The 19,439-nt window shown below is 40.4% G+C and overlaps 1 protein-coding gene across 1 annotated transcript in view; it reads left to right on the forward strand.

Annotated features, from left to right (window-relative positions):
- The window catches only part of hfm1 (helicase for meiosis 1), a 201,026-nt gene that overhangs the window by 40,602 nt on the left and 140,985 nt on the right, over positions 1 to 19,439 (forward strand). Inside the window, exons 6-8 of the mRNA XM_043698772.1 lie at positions 9,514 to 9,561; positions 10,119 to 10,189; positions 14,373 to 14,505. Of these exons, the coding sequence (XP_043554707.1) occupies positions 9,514 to 9,561; positions 10,119 to 10,189; positions 14,373 to 14,505 (252 nt within the window). The remainder of the gene's footprint in view (positions 1 to 9,513; positions 9,562 to 10,118; positions 10,190 to 14,372; positions 14,506 to 19,439) is intronic.

Here is a 19,439-nt window from a genome sequence, read left to right on the forward strand (position 1 = left end):
CCCTCTTTATGGGCATTTAAGCGGGCATTGGATAGGCATATGGAGGGAAGTTGGCTAGTGTAGGTTAGGTGGGCTTGGATCGGCGCAACATCGAGGGCCAAAGGGCCTGTACTGTGCTGTATTTTTCTATGTTCTTTCTATTTCTTATCAAAAATGCCACTCCCCCTCCTCTCGTGCCTCACTTTCCTTCCTGTAGCATTTGTATTCTGGAACATTAAGCTGCCAGTCCTGCCCATCCCTGAGCCATGTTTCTGTAATTACTATGATATCCCAGTCCCATGTTCCTAACCATGCCCTGAGTTCATCTGCCTGCCCTGTTAGCCTCTTGCAATGAAATAAATGCAGTTTAATTTATTAGTCCTACCTTGTCCCTGCCTGCCCTGACTGTTTGACTCATTTCTGTTCTCAATACTACCAGTCTCAGATTGATCTCTTTCCTCACTATCTCCCTGGGTCCCACCCCCCACCTTACTAGTTTAAATCCTCCCAAGCAGTTCTCGCAAATTTTCCTGCCAGTATATTAGTCCCCTTCCAATTCAGGTGCAATCCGTCCTTCTTGTACAGGTCACTTCTACCCCAGAAGAGATTCCAATGATCCAAAAATGTGAATCTTTCTCCCATATACCAGTTCCTCAGTCATGCTTTTATCTGCTCTATCCTCTCATTCCTATCCTCACTAGCTCGTAGCACCGGGAATAATCCAGATATTACTACTCTTGAGGATCTCCTTTTTAAATTCCTGCCTAATTCTCTATATTCTCCCTTCAGAATCTCATCCTTTTCCCTTCCTATGTCATTGGTCCCAATGTATACAATGACCACCTGCTGGTCCCTCTCCCCCTTGAGAACATTCTGCACCCTCTCTCTGACATCCTTGATTTCGGCACAAGGAAGGCAGAGTGTGGGACTTCGTCTATATGGACTTCAGTAAGGCGTTTGACAAGGTTCCCCATGGGAGACTGGTTAGGTTAGATCTCATGGAATATAGGGAGAACTAGCCATTTGGATACAGAACTGGTTCATAGGCAGAAGACATTTTTCAGACTAGAGGACTGTGACCAGTGGAGTGCCACAAGGATCTGTGCTGGGTCCACTACTTTTCATCATTTATATAAATGATTTGGATGAGAGCATAAGAGATATACTTAGTAAGCTTGCAGATGACACCAAATTTGGAGATGTCTTGGACATCGAAGAAGGTTACCTCAGATTATAACAGGGTCTTGATCAAATGGGCTAATGGGCTGAGAAGTGGCAGATGGAGTTTAATTTAGATAAATGTGAGGTGCTGCATTTTGGGAAAGCAAATCTTAGCAGGACTTATACACTGAATGGTAAGGTCCTAAAGAGACCTTGGAGTGCAGGTTCACAGTCCACTTGCGACTAGAAAGTGGAGTCGCAGGTAGATAGGATAGTGAAGAAGGCTTTTGGTATGCTTTCCTGTATTGGTCAGAGTACTGGGATCATGTTGCGGCTGTATGAGACATTGGTTAGGCCACTTTTGAAATGTTGCATGCAATTCTGGTCTCCTTCCTATTAGAGGGATGATGTGAAACTTGAAAGGGTTCAGAAAAGATTTACAAGGATGTTGCTAGGGTTGGAGGATTTGAGCTATAGCGAGAGATTGAATAGTTTTCCCTGGAGCGTCGGAGGCTGGGGGATGACCTTATAGAGATTTATACGATCATTGAGGGGCGTGGGTACAATAAATAGACAAAGTCTCTTCCTTGGGTGGGGAATCCAGAACTAGAGGGCATGGGTTTAGGGTGAGAGGGGAAAGATATAAAAGAGACCTAAGGGGCAACGTTTTCATTCAGAGGGTGGTATGTAGATGGAATGAGCTGCCAGAGGAAGTGGTGGAGGCTAGTACATTTGCAACATTTAAAAGGCATCTGGATGGGTAGATGAATAGGAAGGGTTTGGAGGGATATGGGCTGGGTGCTGGCAGGTGGGACTAGACTGGGTTGGGATATCTGATCGGCATGGACGAGTTATACCAAAGGGTCTGTTTCCAAGTTGTACATCTCTATGACCTCACACTTATCAGGGTTAAATTCCATCTGCCCCTCATCTGACCAAACTGTTTATGTTTTTCTGTAACCTAAGACCTTCTTCCTCACTTTCAACAATCCAGCCATTCGTTGTGTCATTCACAAATGTAGTTATTATTCACCACCTAAATTTTTATCTCCCTTGTTTGAGCAATAAAGGACCCAGCACTGATCCCTGTGGTAGGCCACTGGACACCAGCTTCCAGTCTTCTATTACTACCCTCTGTTTCTTGCCACTAAGCTAATTCTGACTCCAACTTGCCAAATTACACTAGATCCCATATGCTTTGACAATTTTTGTCAGTCTCCCATGTGGAACCTTGCCAAAGGCCTTCCTGAAGTCCATATAAATTACATAAACCACTCTCGCCTTATCGACACACTTAGTCACCTCCTCAAAAAATTCAGCCAGCTTTGTTAGACATGACTTTCCTCTGACAAAGCTATGCTGACTATCCCTGATCAAATCTTCCCTCTCCAGATGGAGATAATTCCTTCAGAATTTTTATTAGGCTTTGGGTTATTTGGAATCAAAAAGAAAATGAAAACAACTTACTGGTAATCTTTCTCTCCTAGCATTGACATTAACAAGTTGATTCTACCAATTCTTCTCTCCTGGTAGTTACTTGGGATGACTAGTAGGTAGAAGATTGAGAAACTGGCTGGCTTCCAGGGCCCAGGAAACTACAATCATTTGATTCTGTTTGGATGGTCAGGGAAGAATGGGAGGCTAGGGAGCAGGTACCTAAAATTGCTGCTGAAGGAAGAAATCCAAAGAATTCGGTGACAGACCACCAAGTTTTCCTTTTTTTTTCCAAATAGAACTAATGGAATTTGCAAATCCCAGTTTTTCCTGCCATTACATGATCCACTCCAGACAATTCTTTTTGTTTAATTTCATTTTGCACTAGCATGATGTGCTGCGGAGGTTTTTTCTTCTGTGATCAACCGGTGATAGTCCCGGTAAACTGTCACTGAAAAAGCAAGACCACAAGAATTTAATACCTGTAATTGCATGAAGTTGGAACAGAAGGAAACAGAGTTTTGGTTATTTAATGTAGAGAGAGGATTCATGACATACCAAGTGGTAAGGCAGCTTGAACATAACATGAAATTGGAAGAAAGTGAACTGAATTGACAGTTGAGTAACAGGGAATTGTCTGGGATGGGGATCTTGCATGAATAGCTGAAAATGTGTTGCTGGAAAAGCGCAGCAGGTCAGGCAGCATCCAAGTAACAGGAGAATCGACGTTTCGGGCATAAGCCCTTCTTCAGGCTTATGCATGAATAGCTAACTCATTATAGGGGAGGCGATGGCCAAGTGGTATTATTGCTCGACTATTAATCTAACAAGTCAGCTATTGTTCTGGGGACCTGGGATGGAATCCCACTACAGCAGAATTCTGAATTCAATTCAAAAAAATATATTTGGAATTAAGAATCTACTAATGGCCATGAAACCATTGCCAATTATCAGAATAGCCCAATGGGCTCACTAATGCCCTTCAAGGAAGGAAATCTGCCATCCTCGCTTGGTCTGACTGACATGTGACTCCAGACCCACAGCAATTTCGTTGACTCTCAACTGCCCTCTCAAACAGCTTAGTAAGCCACTCAGTTCAAGGGCAAGTATGGACAATCACTAAATGCTGGCCAGCCAGTGATGACCATGTTCCACTAGTGAATAAAGAAAACTCTGGAAGTTTCAACATAAATAATACTTTAACCAATCAAAATGCTGTTTCGCAAAGATTAGTGAAGCACTTCATAATGATTTGCAAATGTTAGTAATCAAGTTCAACTCATATTTTTGTGCTTTAACCTTCCCAATTATGAGCAAGAATAAAAACTGGAACTTGGCATTGAATGTTACATGTTCCACCACTTGGTTTTCAGTATGGTTTATATTTCAGTATGTGCTCATATAAATCTAGATCAAAGGAATTAGCCTGCATTTATATTGGACCTTATTCCTCTTGGGGCTTTAAGTACATCACACAATGAAATTCAATTATGGTCATTTTGTAAATAAATATGTATATGATTGCCTTGCATAATTAACTCTGTGGTTATTGTGATAAAAAATGAATAAAGTCTTGCACCAGAATTGTGATTCACAAGGTGGAAATTAAAATGACATACAATGCAATGGATTACTAGGAATTATGGATTAAAGACCTGGAACTCCCTTCCTTCAACACTGTCGCCACACTGACACATGATTAGACTGGAGTGCTTGATAAAGACAGCTTACGCTCACCTTAATCGAGGACATTAAGAGTTGAACAAGGAATGCTGCCCTTGCCAGTGATGGTGCCCCTATAAAAGAATACTAAAAGATGGACACTTCTACTTATTTCAAATAGTGTTTAACTAAGTCACAATAGCGATAAAAAGTTTAAATGAAAATAGGAAATGCTGGAAATATTCAACATGTCTGGTACCATTGGCACATTGAGAAAGCAAGTTTAGCATTACTATTTTTATTTCCAATTTTCAGCATCCTCAGAACTTTCTATAAAGTTGAATATTTGGTTTGTAGATTAAACCATTTCTGTCTTGGTGGCAGGAACAAGTAGGAGGTAGGACTCAAAGGACGGCACCAAAATAGATCTGTGTCATGCTGGGAAGAGGAAAAAATAGCCAGAGTCAGAAATCATTTTGCAACAATCCTTGTGAGAAAACAATTCTGCGTGACAATTGGCTTATAGTAATACTGAACACATTCACAGCTGAATAGTGCCATCAACACATACTATAAAGCTCAAACAAAAAATAGTTCCTTAGTCACAGTCACATGCCTGGAATATTTGGTGGAGACAGGTTCAGTTGAGAAATTAAGAGGACATTGTATGGTTATTGGATAGTAATGGTGTCCAGGAATATATGGGAAAAGTCAGAGATTAGAACTAGATGGCCTCCTCTTACACAAAAAATATTCTGTGATTCCAGTAAATTAATTGTGGCCTTGAGCACATGTGAAAATGCACTGAGAAGCCAACCCTCTAAGATAAAAGAAAGAAGAAATTGGGCGAAGGAGAGAATACATTTGTGGAAAAAAACGTTTTCTTGGTTCTTCATCATAGTACTGAAATGGCCCTGACCAAGTTCACAAATGACATCCAAGTAAAATGTAATAAATGACCCTTTCTTGTTCTTCTTGAACTGGCTGTCTCACAGTTGTTGGCATTTTGTCTTTAAGTCAGAAGGTTCTTGGTTTAAATCCCACTCCATGACTATGGTGCAAAAATCGGAAGTGACATGCTATTGTAGTACAGAGGGAGTGTTCAGTGCTGAAACGCTTTCTTCCCTCACACGTAGTCATAAAAAATTGGAGGCAATTTATCTTCAGTACTGTGGTTAATATTTATGCTTAGACCATCAGCATAAAAAAGATCATACATTATCTAGCCATTTTTGGATTGTAAGGGTCACTTTAGCTCAGTTGGCTAGTTTGCAATACAGAACTTTCTTTAATTCAAACATGGGATGAGGGCATTGCTGGCAGCACTTATTGCCCATCCCTAGGGCAATTAAGACTCAACCACATTCCTGTGAGTCTGGAATCACGTATAGGCCAGATCAGGTAAGGGTGGTAGTTTTCTTCCCCGAAGGGCATTAGATAGGACTTTCCTTCCCCACAATCGACAATGGATTCATGGTCATCATTTGACTTATTTACAGATTTGTATTGAATTCAAATTCCATTATCTGTTGTCGTAGGATTCTGGATTAACAGTCCATTGAGAATATCACTCGGCCATCTCCTCCCTCTATGGTATGAACAGCATGGGTTCAATACCCATTCCAGCAGCGGTTACCATGAACAGCCCTCCTTCTTCATTTCTCCCCTTCTATGTTCATACTTAGATGTCCTTGATGCAGCAGTGTCCTTTGGCATGCTTCAAAACTTCCACAACTAGAAGGGTGGCACAGTGGCTGAGGTAAATCAATAACCCCAAAAATGAAATTTTGATATACATTTTCAGAAAATTGCCTTTGTGACTTCACCTTGAAGGAGCTGCCATCTGCATCAATTTGGTTTAATTAGTTTATTTAAAATAGTATAAAGAAAGAATCCAACGCTTGTGCAGCACAGTAGTATTGTCCCTAACTCTGAATCTTTAGGTTCCACATGTCCCGAAAGTGTGCCATGACATGTCTGAAAAGGTTGATTGAGATCACTTAGAAAATAAGCTGTTATTTATTTGGTAGTGCACTTGTTTATGATTCACACAGTTCTAGATTTAATTCCAACTCCAGTTATTGAACATAAAAACTAAGACTGAATTACTAGTCCATTATTTGAGAGAGTACTGCATATTAAAAATGTCATTTCGTGGAAAAGGCATTAAGTTCCATCATCTGAGAGGCTGCCACCTGTTAAATTTGTTCAATCTGGTTTGAATCAGTTTCATTATTTATTTTAAAATGGTATAAAAAGAGACTGAGGGGTCTTGTGGTGCAGTAGTAGTGTTTCTAGCTTTTACCCAACAGACCTGGGTTCAATTCCCACCTACTCCAGAGGTTGTAAAAAATTTCTGAACAGGTTGGTTAGAAAATATCTATTAAGAGACATTGCTGGGACTCAGTCGGGAGTCGTTTTGTGTCATTCTGTATTCTGTGAATAAACTCACCACATAAAAAAGTATTCATGCCTAGTTTCATACTTCACCAACTGACTTGCGATTGCTATAATAATACTTGTGCATTAGTGTGTGCTGGATAAATACAGACCTTTAGTATGCTTTCCTTCATTGGTCAGAACATTGAGTATAGTAGTTGGGAGGTCATGTTGTGGCTGTACAGGACATTGGTTAGGCCACTTTTGGATTACTGCATGCAATTCTGGTCTCCCTCCTATAGGAAGGATGTTGTAAAAGTTGAAAGCATTCAGGAAAGATTTACAAAGATGTTGTGAGGGTTGGAGGGTTTGAGTTATAGGGAGAGGTTGAATAGGCTGGGGCTGTTTTCCCTGGGTCATCGGAGGCTGAGGGGTGACCTTATAGAGGCTTATAAAATCATGAAGGGCATGAATAAGGTAAATAGACAGAGTCTTTTCTCCAGGATTGGGGAGACCAAAACCAGAGGGCATAGGTTTAGAGTGAGAGGGGAAAGATTTAAAAGGAACCTAAAGGGCACCTTTTACATGCAGAGAGTGGTGCATGTATGGAATAAGCTGCCAAAGGAAGTGGTGAAAGCTGGTACACTTACAATATTTAAAAGGCACCTGGATGGATATATGAATAGGATGGGTTGAGAGGGATATGGGCCAAGTGCTGGCAAATGGGACGAGATTAATTTAGGATTTATGGTTGGCATAGAGATGTACAGCACGGAAACATCTTTCGGTCCAACTTGTCAATGCTGACCAGATATCCCAACCTAATCTAGTCCCACTTGCCAGTGCCCAGCCCATATACTCTAAACCCTTCCTCTTCATATACCCATCCAGATGCCTTTTAAATGTTGCAATTGTACTAGCCTCCACCACTTCCTCTGGCAGCTCATTCCATACATGTACCACTTTCTGTGTGAAAAAGTTGCCCCTAATGTCTCTTTTAAATCTTTCCCCTCTCACCCTAAACCTATGCCCTCTAGTTTTGGACTTTGTCACCCCAGGGAAAAGAATTTGTCTATTTGTCCTATCCATGCCCTTCATGATTTTATAAACCTCTATAAGATCCCTCCTCAGCCTCCAATGCTCCAGTGAAAACAGCCCCAGCCTGTTCAACCTCTCCCTCTCACTCAAATCCTCCAACCCTGGCAACATTCTTGTAAATCTTTTCTGAACCCTTTCAAGTTTCACAACATCCTTCCGAGAGGAAGGAGACCAGAATTGTATGCAATATTCCAACAGTGGTCTAACCAACATCCTGTACAACCGCAACATGACCTCCCAACTCCTATACTCAGTACTCTGACCAATAAAGGAAAGCATACCAAATGCCTTCTTCACAATCATATCAATCTGTGACTCTACTTTCAAGGAGCTACGAACCTGCATTCCAAGGTCTCTTTGTTCAGCAAAACTCCCTAGGACCTTACTATTAAATGTATAAGTCCTGCTAAGATTTACTTTCCCAAAATGCAGCACCTCGCATTTATCTAAATTAAACTCCATCTGCCACTCCGCAGCCCATTGGCCCATCTGATCAAGATCCCATTGTAATCTGAGGTCACCTTCTTCGCTGACTAGTTGGACCAAAGGATCTGTTTCCGTGGTGTATATCTCTATGACTTTCTGATTCTAACTAAACATTGGATAAAGTTAAAAATCACACAACACCAGGCTATAGTCCAACAGGTTTATTTGGAAGTACTAGCTTTCAGAGCGCTACTCCTTTGTCAGGTAAATAGTGGGACAGGGTCATAAAACACAGAATTTATGCAAAAGATCACAGTATCATGCAATTAAAATTTATATTGAACAAAACAGCAATCTAGGTTTGTTCAATATATCGTTTTAATTGAATGACACTGATCTTTTGCTATAAATTCTATGTCTTAGGATCCTGCCTCACTAGTCAACTCATGAAGGAGCAGTGCTCTGAAAGCAAGTACTTCCAAATAAACCTATTGGACTATAACCTGTTATTGTGTGATTTTTAATCTTATCCACCCCAGTCCAACACCAGCACGTCCACATAATGGCTAAACATTGGGAAGACAGTAACTATTGGCTTTGGTTCCTTGCCACTGATCATCCTGCTCACAGGCAACTGTGGATGAACCAGACAGTTCACAATCTTGGTGTCATGTTTAATTCTGAAATGAACTCCAACCGCATCATCTTTAAGATCATCTGTTTCCACCCCATAACATTGTCTGACTTTACCTGCAAATTGGTTTGTTTATTCCTGAAACCTTTGTTTCTTTCAACTTCATTCTGGCTGTTCTCCTTAGTTCAACCTTCTGCAAACTTAAATTATTCCAAACTCTGCTGCCTGTTTTCAAAATTACATTGAGTCTTGCTCACTGATTTCCCCTGTACTCACTTAACTGCCTTGGTTCCTACTTAAATTTTTAAATTCAAACATTCTCATCCTCGTTTTAAGTCCCTTTATGGCCTTGCTTCTCCTTATTTTTGAACCTCTTTCAACCTAACAGCTCTAAAATCTCTGTTCTCCTATAAATTAGCTTCCTGAATCTATCCACTTTTAAGTATGTCACCATTGGTAGCTGTACCTTCAACTAGACCCTGAAGCTCTGGAATTCCCTCTAAAATGAATTGCTTCTTACCTCTCTTTCTTCCTTTTAATGTACTCCTAAAACCCACTTCCTTGATCAAGGTTTTGTCATTTCAAATTTTGTCATTTTTGCCCTAATCTCCTTCAGTGACTCAGAGTCAAATGTTTTATTGATCATGAATGTAAATTGTCCTGGGATGCTTACTGTTAAAATGCAATGTAAATGTAAGTTGCTGTTTCATTATACATTTTTAATTTTCTTTATTTTGTAGATGCAACTGGAAGGAGTTCAGGAACATTGAGGGCAGTTACTGAAATTCGTATCCTTTCAGTAATTGTGGACTCTATTCCTACTTTAATAAGTTGAAAGTGATTAATTTTTCAAATTAGTTGTTTAAGTAACTCTGCCTCTGAGTTTAAATAAATGTAGGCTTAGCATTTTGTTCAAAGTTTTATTTCTTTCTGAAATGTGTAACAGCTGTAAGAAGACTGAATTACGTAATTATTGTAATGTGATGTGCTAATAAGATGAAAAAAATCACGTTAACCCATTCCAAAAATTACATTAAAGGATTACAAATTGCTCTAGAGCAATCTTGATGACTCAAGCTGTGAGGAAAGCTATTCACCTCTAATTGTACTGAACTATACAATTTTCCTAGTTCTTGGAGAGGATATTACCACTAGATGGCAGGAGCTGCACATGTTATAACTTTATTTTAAATATGTTTATTGCTATTAAAAACTACCTATGTCGAAAATTTAATCAGAAAGCACACAACTTTCTATTTAGTTGTTAAATTTGTAACAGTATGTTAATTGCTAAGTAAAGAAATTGAAATGATTTTGGCTTAATCCTTAACCAGTTTTTATAAAGCTGTACAATTCAGGAACGTTTTCAAAGAATTTCCTTACTTCAACTACATACAATCAAAAGCATTAGATGATGTATGTACTGTAATTGATAGTCTAATAATGGTGCCTTTCTTCAAATTAAAGGCTTGTTAGAAAACTTATGACTATATGTGGGAGAAGCAGAAAAGGAAGTGTAACTCTAATAGCTAAATGAGTGTTGGACAGAATATTTTGCAGAATGTAACAACTCAGTAATAGCATTGCAAACATACATAATTTGAAAACAAGATTTCTGAGAAAAATATAATTAATGTGAATTTAAAAAGTCATCCATTACAACACTCTGACAAATTAATCTTTTAACACCCCTTAAGCAGCTAACAAATTACTTAACTGCATAAATGATGCAAAGTTTGCTAATAAAAAGCTGTAGAGTATGCAGTGATTGTGAGATATGGATTTAACAGTAATTTCAAACAGCAGACTTTAACACTACAGGCCTTGTAGTCACTAATTACTATCTGGAATCACTTTCAATGATTGAGGATGATTCTCAGCAAAGGAAACAATAAACATGATGGGAAGTCACAGATAGTCAAATAAAGGCTGTGCAGGGCATACATGGAGGTGAAACAAAGTAGTTGTTATTTATGGTCCCAAAAACATTGTACAGACGCTAAATATGAAGAAGGATGGAGCAAATAAAGTGGAAGAAGCCAAATAACAGAATTATGAGTATCAGATTATGCATGCTGACATAGAAAAGAAAATTAAATTCATGAGCCAAATTTTTAAAATAATTCATTCTCTGTCTTTGAGTGTCACTAGCAAGGCTAGTATCTATTATCCATTTCTTGTTGCGCTCAAGAAGGTGATGCTGAACTGCCTACTTGAACTGCTTCATTCCAAGTGGTGAATGCACTGCCACAGCTAGATTAGATTAGATTAGATTAGATTACTTACAGTGTGGAAACAGGCCCTTCGGCCCAACAAGTCCACACCGACCCGCCGAAGCGCAACCCACCCATACCCCTACATTTACCCCTTTAACCTAACACTACGGGCAATTTAGCATGGCCAATTCACCTGACCCGCACATTTTTGGATTGTGGGAGGAAACCCACGCAGACACGGGGAGAATGTGCAAACTCCACACAGTCAGTCGCCTGAGTCGGGAATTGCGACTGACTGTGTGGAGTTTGCACATTCTCCCCGTGTCTGCGTTGAAGGGCTGATTGAAGGGACTTTCAGGATTTTGACCCAACAATGATAAATAACCAGCAATAACTGTCCAAGCAGGACAATGTGCGACTTTGGAAGGGAGCTTGAATATGGTGGCGTTCTTGTCCATTAGCTTCCCTTTTCCTGGAGAATAGATCATGTCTTGGAGAGATGCACAGTGCATCCTGCAGAGATGCACACTGCAGCCATGGTGCACTGATAGTATATGTTTAAAGTGGCAGGTTAGCTGTAATGAAGTGGAATGATTGGTCCAGATGATGTTAAGATTTTTGAATTTTTGGTGCAGCTGCGTTCATCCAGGTAAGTGAAAGGAATTTCATCATGGTCCTGTCTTGTGCCTTGTAAGCAGTGTAGTAGCTGTGAGGTAAGCCACTTGCCAAAATACCTAACTTCTGAGTTGATGTGACATTTATGGAGTTGATCCAGTTGCGTTTTGATTAATCATAATCCCAGGATGTTGATATAAAAGCAGAAAATGCTGGAAATGTTTCACAGGTCTGGTTGCACATGCGGAGTAAGAACTGGAGTTAACATTTCAGAACTGTAACCTTCCATTGGAAATCTGATAGTATTGTTTGATGATAGTGTTGCTGACTATTTCCATAATTTTGATGATGGAGGATAGACTATTGCATTGGTAAAGATACTTCACTAGACTGAGTTTGTCTTGCCTTTTGGGACCATTTTCCACATTGTCAGTTTTGTATTTGTGCTGGAACAGCATGGTAAGGACGCAACCAGTTCAAAGAGTCATATAGCATGGAAACAGACCCTTCGGTCAACCCTTCTATGGTGACCAGATATCCCAACCCAATCTAGTCCCACCTGCTAGCAACTGGCCCATATCCCTCCAAACCCTTCCTATTCATATATCCATCCAAATGCCTTTTAAATGTTGCAATTGTACTAGCCTCCACCACTTCCTCTGGCAGCTCATTCCATACATGAACCACTGTCTGAGTGAAAAGGTTGCCCCTTAGGTCTCTTTTATATCTTTCCCCTCTCACCCTAAACCTATGCCCTCTAGTTCTGGACTCCCCCACCCCAGGGAAAAGAATTAGTCTATTTATCCTATCCATTACCCTCATAATTTTGTAAACCTCTATAAGGTCACCCCCTCAGCCTCTGATGCTTCAGGGAAAACAGGCCCAAGCCTGTTTAGCCTCTCCCTCTCACTCAAATCCTCCAACCCTGGCAACATCCTTGTAAATCTTTTCTGAACCCTTTCAAGTTTCACATCATGTTTCCGATAGGAAGGAGACCAGAATTGCACGCAATATTCCAACAGTGGTCTAACCAATGTCCTGTACAGCCGCAACATGACCTCCCAACTCCTGTACTCAATACTCTGACCAATAACGGAAAGCATACCAAACACCTTCTTCACTATCCTATCTACTTGCAACTCCACTTTCAAGTGGACCTTCACTGCAAGGTCTCTTTGTTCAGCAACATTCCTTAGGACCTTACCATTAAGTGCATAATTCCTGCTAAGATTTGCTTTCCCAAAATGCAGCACCTCGCATTTATTTGAATTAAACTCCATCTGCCACTTTTCAGCCTATTGGCCCATGTGATCAAGATCCTGTTGTAATCTGAGATAAACTTCTTCGCTGTCCACTATACCTCCAATTTTGGTATCATCTGGAAACTTACTAACTGTACCTCTTATGCTCACATCCAAATCATTTATGTAAATGACAAAAAGTAGTGGACCCAGCACTGATCCTTGTGGCAGTCCACTGGTCACAGGTTTCCAGTCTAATATACAACCCTCAACCACCACCCTGTATCTTCTCCCTTTGAGCCAGTTCTGTATCCAAATGGCTAGTTCTCCATGTATTCCGTGAGATCTAACCTTGCTCCCATGGGAAACCTTGACAAACACCTTACTGAAGTCCATATAGATCACATCTACCACTCTGCCTTCATCAATCCTCATTGTTACTTCTTCAAAAAATTCAATCAAGTTTGTGAGACATGATTTCCCACTAACAAAGCCATGTTGACTATCCCTAATCAGTCCTTGCCTTTCCAAATACCACATCCCGTCCCTCAAGATTCCTTCCAACAACTTGCCCACCACTGACATCAGGCTCACTGGTCTATAGTTCCCTGGCTTGTCCTTATCACCTTTCTTAAACAGTGGCACCATGTTAGCCAACCTCCAGTCTTCCAGCACCTCACCTGTGACTATCGATGATACAAATATCTCAGCAAGATGCCCAGCAATCACTTCCCTAGTCACCCACAGAGTTCTGAAAAATAGCTCTTTATCATTATTGCTGGGCCATTATTGGCACCTGTTATCTTTGCTGTATTTATTCCATGTTGTCAGTGAAATTTTGGAGACCATTAGTGTTACACCTGCCAATCAACTGCACACATGAAGTGGAAGGATATCATTTCTAAATTTTCAAGTTATTCCTGATCACAATGTAAGTTTGTTCATTAATACCCAGAGGATAACCATGATGATGCATTGACTCTCAGATTCAGGCCTAGTAATGGATACAACCTAAACTGACTGAATTTAATTTGACTAAATTTTTACTAAATTCACTAAGTCTTTAATCTTTCTCTGTATCTCTCTATATTCATATAAATGAATCTGTTCCCTTTCTTTCTTCAGGTCTTATAGAGAGCAATTTACTTTCACTTTTTCATCTATTTGGGGTTGTGTTTATTTGTTCTCTTTCTTATTCATTTATCTTGTACTCTTAATATTATTCCTTCAAAGGCGTTCCAATTTTTTTTCTTAGTTTAATGTTTATTTTGTTGAAATCTGAAGACAGATAATCCATAAGATAGAATGGGAAAGAAATGAACTGTGGGGCCCAACTTTGTATCCTATCATTCTGTGGCATGATATTTGAACTTGATGCCTGGGCACCTTGCCACTGACCGAGGGAAAAAAACACTGACAGTTGCTCAAATCTAAATGTTGAAGTTGTATAACATGTTGTGAAAGTCATATTGATCCTTGTCTTAGCCATTTTATCAATTAGATCTTATTTTTATGAATTCGTTTTAGCTTCTTTACACAGAGAAGAACTTTGTGATTTGTTCCCCAACTGGTTCTGGAAAGACTGTACTATTTGAACTCGCCATTGTCAGATTACTGATGCAAGTTCCAAAGCCATGGTCTAATATAAAAATTGTATACAGTAAGTTTAATGTAAAGATCAATGGATCTTTTTTCATCTAAAGCAGAATGTTTCGTTTCTATTACAACTTCAGAAACTCAATACACAAAAAAGTAGATTGGTATATTTTCAATTATTAATTTATCAATTATTAATCTATCAACTAGCTATTTATAACTGAATCTATTAATAAAATGGTTTCTATAACAGTGGTGATTTGTACATTAAGATTTGTAAGTAAGACTCACTCAGCAGCAATACAACCAAATCAGTATTTTAACTACCCCAAGAGAGAAGAGTACTTTGCATTGATAAAGCACATTACTTAATGAGTCAAATAATTCTGAATTCACACAGATTATTGTGAAATATAGGGACTGTCTTGTAGATCGATGTAGTACCAACCTTCTGCACTGGAAGTTGCCACTAATCATGTTACATAGAAACATAAAAATGGGAGCAGGAGTAGGCTATTCAGTCCTTCAAGTCTGCTTTGCCTTTCAATATGATCATGAACAGTACCCTTTTCCTGCTTTCTCCCTCTATCCTCTGATCCCTTTAGCCCTAAGAACTATATCTAACTTCTTGAAAACATTCAATGTTTTGGCCTCAACTGCTTTCTGTGGCAGAGAATTCCACAGGCTCACTACTCTCTGGGTGAAAACATTTTTCCTTAAATCAGCCCTAAATCCTTATACCAGGATCCCTGTTTCTGTGAGATTCTCCTCATTCTTCTGAACTCCAGTTAATATATTGATTAATTTATTGTTGTCACATATCAAGATACAGTGAAAAGTAGTGTTTTGCATGCTATACAGACAGATGGTATCATACAAAGTGCATCAGGGTAGTAGAACAGCATGCAGAATATATTGTTACAGTTGCAGAGAAGGTGCAAAAAGAGAGATCAGAATTAACATTTGAGAGGCCCGTTCAAAAGTCTGACAAAAGCAGGGAAGATGCTGTTTTTGAATCTGTTCGTATATGCATACAAACTTATACATCTTCTACCTGATGGAAGTGGGTGGATAAGAGTATAACTAGGAGGGGAGAACTTTGTTTATGTTGGTTGCTTTCCTGAGACAACGGCAAGTATAAATGGAATCAACAGATGGAAGGCTGGTTTGCATGATGCATTTGGTTGTGTTCACAACTCTTGTGATCTTGGGAACAGCATTTGAGATATCATGCTGTGATGCATCCAGACAGGATGTTTTCTATGGTGCATCTGTAAAAATTGGGAAGAGACTTGTGGACATGCCGAATTTACTTAGCCTCCTGAAGATGTACAAGCATTATTGTGCTTTCTTGATCGTTGTGTTGATGTTGGTTGACCAGGACAGATTGTTGGTGATTATCACTCCCAGGAACTTGATGCTGTTTACCATGTCCACCTCAGCAGAAATGATGCAGACAGGAGCGTGCCATCCAATCTGCTTCCTGAAATCAATGACCACACTTTTGTTTTGACATTGATGGAGAGATTGTTGTCTTTGTGCTATGTCTCTCTCTGAGTGCTATATTCAAAACTCAGTCTCTCTCCTGTATTGTGAGTCATTGTTGTTTGAGATCCGATCTATAACAATGGTGTCATCTGCAAACTTGTAAATGGGGTTCGAGCAAATTTTGGACGCACAGTTGTGAGTGTATAAGAAGTATAGTAGGGGGCTGAGTATGCAGCCTTGTGGGGCACTGGTATTGAGGATTATGATGAAGGAGGTGTGGTCACCTACACTTACTGATTGCAGTCTGTGGGTCAGGAAGTTGAGGATCCAGTTACAGAGGGGGAAGCCGGCACTTAGGTCTCAGAGTTTAAAGATGAGTTTATTTGGAATTATGGTATTGAAGGTGGAACTGTCGGCAATAAGTGGGAGCCTAACATAGGTATCCTTGTTATCAGATATTCCAGGGTTGAGTGTAGGGCCAGAGAGAAGGTGTCTTCTATGGACCTATTGCATCAGTAGGTGAATTTCAAGGATCAAGGCAATTTGGCAGGCTGATTTGAAACGAGATATGACTAATCTCTTGAAACACTTCATAATTATGAAGGCCAGAGCCACTGGGCGATAGTCGTTAAGACACGCTGAATGATTTTTCTTTGGCACTAGGATAATCGTTGTATTCTTGAAGCAGGTGAGGACTTCAGATCATAGGAGAGGTTAAAGATGTCTGTGAATATTCCCGCGAGCTGGTCTACACAGAATCTGAGTGCTGTGACTCTATCCGGGCCAGTCACTTTCTGTGAGTTCAATTTAAAGAAGGCCAATCCAAGGTTGCAGTGACCATGAGTACACATGTATCTGAGGCTGTTGGGATAGGTGACATCGTTTCACTGATCTTCTTTCAAAGCGAGCATAAAATGCATTGAACTTAGCAGGTAGGGATGTACTGTTGCCTACGATTCTGTTCAAATTTGCTTTGTAGCTCGTTATGTCATTTAAGTCTTGGCGCAAATGATTGGTGTCTGTGTGCTTGAGCTGAGTCTCAAAGCTGGTATTGCCTCTTGGCATCTCTAATGGCCTTTTGAAGCTTGTATCTACATTTCCAGTATAGGCCAGGATTGCTTGACTTGTATGCCTCAGATCTAGACTTAATAAGGAATGGGTCTCCGGCATCATACATGATTTCCAGTTGGGGAACATTGGGATTAACTTCTTAGGCACACAGTCTGCTACATACTTATTAATGAAGTCTGTAATGATATTGGCATGTTCATTTAGGTTGGCTGCTGAGTTCTTGAATATGGACTCATCCACTGACCCTAAGCAGTTCCATAGAAGCCCTTCTGTTATCTCAGACGAGCACTGCACTACTTTCTGTTCTGGGTCTTCATGTTTCAATTTCTGCTTGTATGCTGGGAGGAGGAGTACTGTGTTTTGATCTGAGTTTCCAAAATGCAGATGGGAGAATGGAACGGTAGGCATCTCTGATGGTTGTATAGCAATGTTCAGACCTCTGGTGGGACAGGAAACATGTTGATGGTATTTTGGTAACACGTTCTTGAGGTTGGTCTGGTTGAAGTCACTGGCTACGATGAACAAACGCTCCTGTCTATAGACTGTTTGGAGCGTTGTATACTTCTTCAAGTGCACTCTTCACTTCTGCATGGGGTGGAATGTACACAATTGTCAGGATAGTGGAGATGAACTTGCACAGCTGAGAGTAGGGACAGCACTTTACTGTAAACTATTCTAGTCTGTGGAGCAGTAACTCACCAGGTTGCCACGTCTGAGCAGCAGGAATTGTTGATTAGGAGGCAGACTCCACAGCCCGTGGCCTTGCCCAAGGATGCCAAGCAGTCCATTCAGTGCACTGAGAAACCTTCAGGTTGTAAGGTATAGTCAGGTGTAGCAGGACTGAACCATGTCATAAAGTCATCGAGATGTACAGCATGGAAACAGACCCTTCAGTCGAACTCGTCCATGGCAACCAGATATCTTAATCTAATCTACTCCCATTTGCCAACACTTGGCTCATATCCCTTCCTATTCATATACCCATCCAGATACCTTTTAAATGTTGTAATTGTACCAGCCTCCACTACTTCCTCTGGCAGCTCATTCCATACATGCACCATCCTCTGCTTGAGAAAGTTGCCCCTTAGGTCTCTTTTAAATTTTTCCCCTCTCGCCCTAAATCTATGCCCTCTAGTTCTGGACTTTCCCACCTCAGGGAAAATACTTTGCCTGTTTACCTTATTCATGCTTCTCATGATCTTGTAAACCTCTATAAAACAGAGCACCCAGCAGTCTGTCAATTCCCTTTGAAATATAGTCCTAACCATAAGACATAGGAGCAGAAGTTAGGCTATTCAGCCCATCGAGTCTGCTCTGCCATTCAATCATGGATGATAGGTTTCTCAATCCCATTCTTCAGTTTTCCCCCCATAACCCTTTATCCCCTTGACAATCAAGAACCTACCTATTTCAGTCTTAAATGCACACAATGACCTGGCATCACCAGTCTTCTGTAGCAATGAATTCCATAGATTCACTCTCTGGCTGAAGAAGTTTCTCATTATCTCTAAAAGGTTTTTTTTAGATTAGATTACTTACAGTATGGAAACAGGCCCTTTAGCCCAACAAGTCGACACTGACACACAACCCACCCAGACCCATTCTCCTACATGTTACACCTAACACTACAGGCAATTTAACATGGCCAATTCACTTAACCTGCACATTTTTGGACTGTGGGAGGAAATGGGAGCACCCGGCGGAAACCCACGCAGACACGGGGAGAATGTGCAAACTCCATACAGTCAGTCACCTGAGGTAGGAATTGAACCCCGGTCTCTGGCGCTGTGAGGCAGCAGTGCTAACCACTGTGCCACCGTGCCGCCCACTTTCTTTTAAGGCTGTGCCCTCATCTCTTCTACCAATGGAAACATTTTCCCAATATCCACTCTGTCCAGGCCATTCAATATTCTGTATGTTTCAATCAGATCCCACCTTAATCCTTCTAAACTCCATTGAGTATAACGCCAGAGTCATCAAACATTCCTTTTCATTCCTGGGACTATTCTCGTGAACCTCCTCTGAAGATGCTCCAGAGCCAGTACATTCTTCCTGAGATATGATGCCCAAAACTGCACAAAATACTCCAAATGTGGTCTGACCAGAGCATTACAGAGCCTCAGAAGTACATCCCTGCTTGTACATTCAAGTCCTCTTAAAATAAATGCTATTATTGCATTTGCCTTCCGAACGATTGATTCAACCTGCAAGTTTACCGTGAGAGAATCCTGGACTAAAACTCCCAAGTCTCTTTGTACTTCAGACTTCTGAATTTTCTCCCCATTTAGAAAATAGTCCTCTATTCTTCCTACCAAAGTGCATGACCTCTTACTTTCCCACATTAAACTCCAACTGCCATGTCTTTGCCCAACCTCCTAACTTGTTCAAATCCTTCTGCAGCCTCCCACCTCCTCAATGCTACCTGTCCCTCTACCTATC

This window comes from Chiloscyllium plagiosum, chromosome 11, assembly GCF_004010195.1.
Source record: "Chiloscyllium plagiosum isolate BGI_BamShark_2017 chromosome 11, ASM401019v2, whole genome shotgun sequence".
NCBI classification, from domain to species: domain Eukaryota; kingdom Metazoa; phylum Chordata; class Chondrichthyes; order Orectolobiformes; family Hemiscylliidae; genus Chiloscyllium; species Chiloscyllium plagiosum.